Source organism: Lynx canadensis, chromosome D1 (assembly GCF_007474595.2).
Source record: "Lynx canadensis isolate LIC74 chromosome D1, mLynCan4.pri.v2, whole genome shotgun sequence".
NCBI lineage: Eukaryota > Metazoa > Chordata > Mammalia > Carnivora > Felidae > Lynx > Lynx canadensis.
In genome coordinates, this window is record NC_044312.2 from 19,990,296 (window position 1) to 19,997,269 (window position 6,974).

Here is a 6,974-nt window from a genome sequence, read left to right on the forward strand (position 1 = left end):
CTAACGCAGGTGCGCGCTCGCCCGGCAGGGCCTCGGCGGGCCGCAGGGGGAGGAGGGCGCGAGCACGGGGCCCCCGCACGAGTTCGAGGGTTGACAGGTGTGTTTTGTTTGTCTCCGAGGCCCGCCCCCGGCCCCGAGTCCGAGTGTTCCGGATCCCGGAGGGCCCCGCGCCCCGCCCCGCCGCGTCCTCCCCGCCTCCCCCGCCACGCGGCTCAGAGCACGTGCGGCCCCGAGCCGAGCTCCCCCTCGTCCCCGATGTCCACCTCGTCCTCGGGCTCGGTCAGCGCGAAGGGGCCGGCGGGCAGGCCCAGCCGAGCCTCGGCGGATGCGGCCTCTGGGCCGCGAGGGCTGCCCTCGGGGCTCTCGAGCCCATCGGGCGCTTTGGGCTCATCCTGACTTTTCCTCAGCTGCTTTTTATGCTTCATCCGCCGGTTCTGGAACCACGTTTTCACCTGATTGCAGGGAGGGAGAAAAAAAAAATATACAACCGCGTCATCCCTTCAGACCCATAGTTACTAAGATCTCAGAGACTGCTGGGGGCTAGGAAAATGGACCCATTTCCGAATTACCCAGGAGCTGTGACCATCTCTTCCTTGGGTTAAGTCACACCTGAACTGCTCGCAAGTTACCGTCTTAGGCTGAATGAGAACCAGACATCCTAAGGCTCCTGGAAGTCATTATCCAAAACAATAGTAAAGGTCAAACGGGTGTGGTTAGTTAATACTGGTTAATACTAATATCTAATTAATATTATTAGAATGGCCAGTAGTAAGTGCTACGTGGGCGAATCTCCTTCGTGTTTACCTTACGTTCTCCTGATTATGACCTCTAAACACCCGGTCCAGCAAGACTCCTGGACGGGAGGGGGAGAATCAATCTTGCTGGTTCTCATCAGAAAGAAAAACCATTGGCGCCCGGCGGGGCTCCCGGGTACAGAGAAGAGAAGAGAGAGAGAGGCAGTGGAGGAAGGAGTTTGAAGGTTGCAGGTGAACAGCATCTGGGAGATGGAAAAAAACCAGTTCTTCCACCCAGGACAGGGCAGTAAGGAGGAGGGGAGTGGGGAGGCTGCATTCGCAGGCGGGAGAGAGATTAAAATAGTAAGGAAAGAATTTTCCTCCGTGCGCGCTTCTCTCGGGGCAAGAGCCGGCCTAGTCTCTGATTTTTACGTCCGACCAGGGTTACCGCCCGGCTCGGAGAGGAGTGGGGGCGGCACATCAGGATCACCAAAGGTGTTTCTCTTCCAGGTCTAGCGCTCGAGAGAGAGATGAGATCAGGTCTCGGGAAGCCTGACCCGAGGTTGGAGGTGTCGGTACCTTTACTAAGGATCTTTGGAGAAGCCTAGAATAACGGGGAGAGGGGCCACTCCCACTCCAGAACTCCGCGGCGGCGGGAGCTACCGGGAGAGGAAAGCGGGGCGGGGATCGGATCTGCCCCTCCCCGGCCCACCTGCGTCTCGGACAGGCTGAGGGCCGTGGCCAGCTCCACCCGCTCTGGCGTGGACAGGTAGCGCTGGATCTCGAATCTCTTCTCCAGGCCGGAAAGCTGCGAGTCCGAGAAAACCGTGCGAGCTTTGCGGCGGCGGCAGTGCTTCCCCGGCAGCTCGCTGTGCTGGGGGTGCGGGAACAGCGCCGGCACCGGCACCCCTGCAAGAGAGAAAAGCAACCGAGTGGGTCGAGCCCTGACACCCGGGAGCCGCCGCCGCCGCCGCGCTCCCCTGGTCCCCAGCGCCTCCCGCCGCCTCGTGCGTGCCTCCGCTGGTCCCCTCGCCGCCCCAGACCTACTCCAGCCGTTCTCCCAGGAACCTCAGGGCAGGGGAAAGAACACATCACAAGAATAGAGCTGGAAGGTCTTTATCGGGAAGGCCATCTAGACACGCAGACAATCAACGGTGAAGTAAAACGGGAAAGAAATTGTTTTTAATCGGGGGCCTTAAAAAATGTCTCTTGAAAGACTTCCATAACGCCTGCCAGCTCCCAGTCCTCTGTGGCGCCTCCCGAAGTTTTCTTGCGATCGCCCGCTGATCCAGTAGCTGTTCTGACCACCCGCCGCCCTTCCCCACCCCTGACGACATTCAGCACTGCTCTTGGGCTACTAGAGGCGCGACTGTGGCCTCGCCTCCCCACCTCACTAAAAAAAACACCTTTCTCTTTCCCGGGCTGCCCCCATTCTCCCGCCTGCGGCCAAAGGAAACAGATGAAAACTCCTCAGGAGAAGCTCAAGGGCCAGAAGGGAGGGGCAGTGCCCGCCTTGCACGTTCCGGAAGGAGGAGGCCCGCTGGGGACCCAGACCTGTAATCCGGCCCTCATTCTTTCTCTCGGACCCTAGGCAGAAGGACCGAAGTGCTTTCCCCACCCCCGCCAGGTCTGGGGAGACTTATCTCGTCTTTCCTGACCTTCACAGGCATTACAGGGTCTGAGATGCCCCCAAGTAAACCGCCACAGACATCCGTTTCTGCCAATCCCAGGGAAAAACCAAAAACAAAACAAGCAGTTCTGTCATCACGGGCTTTGGCCACTGCTGTTTGGGGGGAACCCAGAAGAGACTGTCATTGGCCAGGCAGTGAAGACAATACCAAAATGCAGGCTTCCTTCCACATAGCTTTTGTAATCGCCCTTCCGACCTGGTGCCTCAGAACCGGGGTTTTACCGCGTCACAAAAACTTCTAGCTCTCGCCGTAGATCCCAGAGCCCACATTTCGCAAACTGCCTCCTGTGTTTCCACGGCTCTCCCCCAGACCAGGGTTGTTTTTTTCGGCCGTGCTCTGCACCTGCACGCAGCGAACTATTATGTTTTAACTGGAATGAAAATGCCAGAGAAGAAGGCGTGAATGTGGCCTTTCAGAGAGCAGGAAAAAAAAAAAAATCTGGGTATTTCCTCACCTCTCCCTGTCCCAACCACACTTTGCTGCCCCTCCCGCCAGTCCTTGTCATTCACGGAAAATCAAGATACTTTGGCGTAGGGCTCCAGCTCAGCCAGCAACCAGGGCAGAGGAGGGCAGCCAAGCCCAAGATTGTGAGTTAGACTTCTGGAATAAGGAGAGTTCAAGAGGAGCAGCGTCCCTCCTCCTGTGCCCCGGTTCATTATTCCCCTATTCCGGCCACGTCAAACCTTCAGTCCTCCGAATATCCCAAACCTTCTTTCACTTCTAAGCCCTTTCAGCATCCGTGAATGCTCAGTGCCTGAGAGGAGAGAGCTGGCCCGCCCGGAGCCTTTGGAACTAATGAGCTGAAAAGTTGAGCTGTGTTCCATGGGGTGGTCAGGAGTCTCCTTTAGAATGAGGAGAGGCAGAGAATCAGGATTGAGAGCTGGACCAAAGTGGCCAGGAAGACCACAAGGAAGGAGACTGAGCATGGTCTACCAAGACTATCATCAAAACCCTCCAGTCGCCTCTTGGATAGGAACGTTTCCTCCATTGTAAAGAATGCAGAGTGACCATGAGTGCTCCCCATGGGTTGGCATGCCTCAAGGGAGCTCAGCCATATCCCCAACCTTCCACTGTCACTTAGGGAAGGAAGCTGCCAAGCCAGGCCGAACCAGCTCTGGCCTTTCCTCAGCTCCATCACAGACTTAGGGCCGGTAGTGGGAGACCTGCTCTTCCGCTCCCCAAACCTTGAGGCCCCTGTTACTTACCCGAGGTGGTGAGGAAATAAGGGTGGTGGTGGTCTCCCTTATGCAGAGGGTGATGAGGGTGAGGAGCCAGGAGGGTGGGTGTGGGCATGAGGGGGTAGCCATAGTCTAGGAGAGGCACCCGGGAGGCCAGAGAGCTGGCAAAGTGATCAGGGGCCATCTCCCTTAGCGGCTTGGGCTTGTGCAGCAGGATGTCCTCAATGAAGAAGGACGTGGGCCTCTGAGAAGACGCCGGGTGCAGAGGGGAGGTGAAGTTGAGATTCATCTTGAGCCAAGCGCCTGCCACAGGGCGAGGGCCGGAGACGAAGTGTAGGAAGCAGGCAGCGACTCAGCAAGCCTAGTCGAGAGCCGACAACCACCCTCCGAGGCTCAGAAACCCTCGAGGCTCTCTCCCCGGCCTGGGCTACCCCGGGCGCTGGAGAGGCGAGAAGACAAGCTCCTGGGTAGGTTGGGTCTATGTGTAGAATCGGCAGCTTCGAGAAGGGGAGGTGGGAGAGCCAATGGCAAAGCTGCCAGCCGCGGAGGGGAGGGTGCGGTGGGCTCGGGGCGGGGCGGGGAGCTGTCCGCGGTGCTGAATACAACCGGCCAGGCCCAGAGGGAGCGGAGCGGACAGGGTTCTCGCTTCTCTACCAGGTTGGTTTCTCGATCTCAATTTGAGCTGCTTTGCTTTCAGCCATTTAAAAAGAAAGCTATAAATAAAAAGTCTCTGTCTTTCGACAGACTCCTCTTTAGAGAGCAAAAGGCATTTAAACGACCCCAAAGCAATAGGGATAAGGCACTTATTTTGGCAGTTGGGCCTAGGTTTTAAAACTTTAGAGAGACGATAGCAAAGGAGAAAGGGAGACGTGAGGAGAAAAAGTCCATATCCGCTACACCGAACTTAAACTGATGGCTGAGGCCTGGAAGGACTGTCGAGGTAAATAAATAAAATGTTGATGATCATAACATTCTTCCCCTCAGTTATAGAGAGTGGTGTGACTTTTATCTACATTAGTCAAGTAATTTGGTCTGTGTAAGTATGTCCAGACCTACTTCTTAATGCCAGTCTCCATCTCTTCTCAGATTTCCATTACTTCCTCCTCATTCCACTCACACAGCTTCCTAGTTCTGCTATTCTACCCCCTTTCCATGCTAGCCCCCCCCCCCCCAAATAATTGTCCTCGGTTTTTGTGTCCTGTTCTATTTCCCAGCCTTTCTTTTCACTTCCCTCACTCCCAATCCTTCTGGTTTTGGTTTTTTAATTTTTTTTGTTTTGTTTTGTTTTTCTGTTTGTCTCTTTCTAATCTGTCCCATTTATTTCCCTGGAGTCAATTTGCTAAAATTAAGGTGATCATCTACAGCACAGCAGGGGTAATTTCAGCTCGCATCTCCGAAAATTGCTCTAATTATTGATGTTAAACTCGGGGAAATTAAAAGAAGCCACTTCTCTTCCATCTCCCCATTTTTAAGCTCTAATTTGTTGAAATATAGTCGTCCTCACAATTCCAATCACCACCGCTAATAGTAAAAGTGTTTTAATAGAGACTGAGTCCTCACAACCCATGCTATTAGATAATTAGAGGAGGTGTTAGAAAGCCAAGTGCTAATCCTTGGGCGCTCGGGTAGGATTTCCATCTGATCCAGCAGGTAGAACAAATTAATTACCAGAATCAATTAGGCCCCAAACTACGGTGCTCCACGAAGTGGGAGCGTCGTATTCCATACGGATGAACTGGTAAATGGTAAATAGATGAGGAGTGAGAAGAAGGGGGGAAGAGGGGGAGAAATAACTTTAAGATAAGATCTCGGCAAGTAGGCCATCCAAACAAAATCAGAATGCTTTGTCCTGGAGTCTCAACTGTGATTCATTTTTCTTTCTTTCTTTCTTTTTCTTTCTTCTTTCTTTCTTTCTTTCAACTGATTATAATGATAACTGAAAACTCGAGAGCAGGCACCCACAGAGAAGGAAAAGAGTGGACTTTCAGGAGTCCTTCCTCATCTGTAGCCCTGGTCTGTTTATCTTCCGCAGGGCTAGAGGGAAACCGAAACCGAGGAGACTTGGGGAGTGGCGCTGGGGGTGACAGTCCACACTTTACCGATGCTCACTTCTCTCAGTGAGACCCTACACAGCAAGTGAAAGCCAAGCCATCCTGTCTCCTAAGACCCTAAAGGCTGAGTTGAGTGGCTACTGAAGGCATGGCCAGTGTACAACCAGACCCTGGCCTCAGTAAAGACCCTGAACGCACCCTGCACTCCATCCCTACATATTTGCACCCAGCCTTGCGGGGGTGGGGGGGGTGGTATTTCAGCCTCATTTCTGGGCTCAGAGACTAACTTGAGCCTGGGAAACAGAAATAAGGACACTAGTGAATGTCCCTTTGGGAGCAGGAGCAGTTAAAAATGTGTTTAGGTGACAGTTACCTTTGAGTCAAGGCACTGCAACCCTTTGTCAGAATTTAGCCTTACTCAAGAACCAGGGTGTTCTGGGGGCGGGGGGGATGGGGGGATCCGAGAAGAGGAGGGGAGGGATAGGCTGCCTGCTGGGTCCTTACCCTCCCCCTTGTTCCACGTCAGCAGGACTCAGCTCCCCGCTCTCCCCCAGAACTCTCCAGGCCCCCCCTCCCCCCACTCTCTGGCAGACACGCTCCCCTTTTTCTAGTTCTGCTCACGCTGGGACTCGCTTTCCTGAGCCAAGCGCTGAGCGCCACCGAGGGAGAGTTGAAGGCATTTCCCTGGGGAATCCAGTTATCCTGCCTTTGCCTAGGCCCCAGCAGGAACCTACCATGACGAAAGAGGAAGGGAGGAAACTGGATGGCTATGGAAAGAAGTAGGACCTCGAAGACTGCGGGAGTTTTCCTTCCTCCTTCGCCTCCGCCTCCGCCTCCGCCTCCGCCTCCCCTTTCTGTACCGAAAGGAAACAAAGCTCTGTAGCTGAGAGTGCCAGCAGCCCACACCAAAGCAGGCCCGGGACGCCGAGGCGGAACTAGGATCGGAAGCGGAGGTGGAGACAGGGATTCCTCGGTCACCACCCTTTTCCATGAGGGCGAACCCCTCCTCCCAGGGTGCTCCAATAATCACAGCTGGGGCTTATCTTGAGAGCTCTAGGGGGTGAGCCCTGCCTGCCAATAGGCAGGCCGTACAGGGAAACCTTGTGCTGCAAACGTGCCTGTTGAGTCCTGGCCTCAGACTCCTTCTGGAGCTGTGGCCCACACCCTTGGGGGAAATTGAAAAGTCAAGAAAGCTGGGAAGTTTCTCTTTGGTGGTGGGGCTGCTGAGCAGAAGCTGAGTTTCTAGTGTATTCTAATGTAGAAATGCTAGGGTTACCAGAACCCATTCCCTACCTTCCCCCCAAGGCTCTGGCCTGGCCC

The 6,974-nt window shown here is 54.6% G+C and overlaps 1 protein-coding gene across 1 annotated transcript; it reads right to left on the bottom strand.

Moving 5' to 3' along the window:
- Nucleotides 1–212: 212 nt before the first annotated feature.
- Nucleotides 213–3,892, bottom strand: BSX (brain specific homeobox). Its single transcript, XM_030331322.1, has 3 exons — nucleotides 3,631–3,892; nucleotides 1,447–1,643; nucleotides 213–452 (listed from the first exon to the last, which is right to left on the bottom strand). The coding sequence occupies exons 1-3, from the start codon at nucleotides 3,890–3,892 to the stop codon at nucleotides 213–215; spliced, it is 699 nt and encodes a 232-aa protein (XP_030187182.1).
- Nucleotides 3,893–6,974: the final 3,082 nt, after the last annotated feature.

Excerpts from the sequence above, each read along its gene's own strand:
- BSX (XM_030331322.1), bottom strand. The coding sequence starts at position 3,892 with ATGAATCTCAACTTCACCTCCCCTCTGCACCCGGCGTCTTCTCAGAGG. Across the intron at positions 1,644-3,630 it reads TTATTTCCTCACCACCTCGG|GGGTGCCGGTGCCGGCGCTG; the intron begins GTAAGTAACAGG and ends TCTCTCTTGCAG. Across the intron at positions 453-1,446 it reads TCAGCCTGTCCGAGACGCAG|GTGAAAACGTGGTTCCAGAA; the intron begins GTGGGCCGGGGA and ends CCCTGCAATCAG.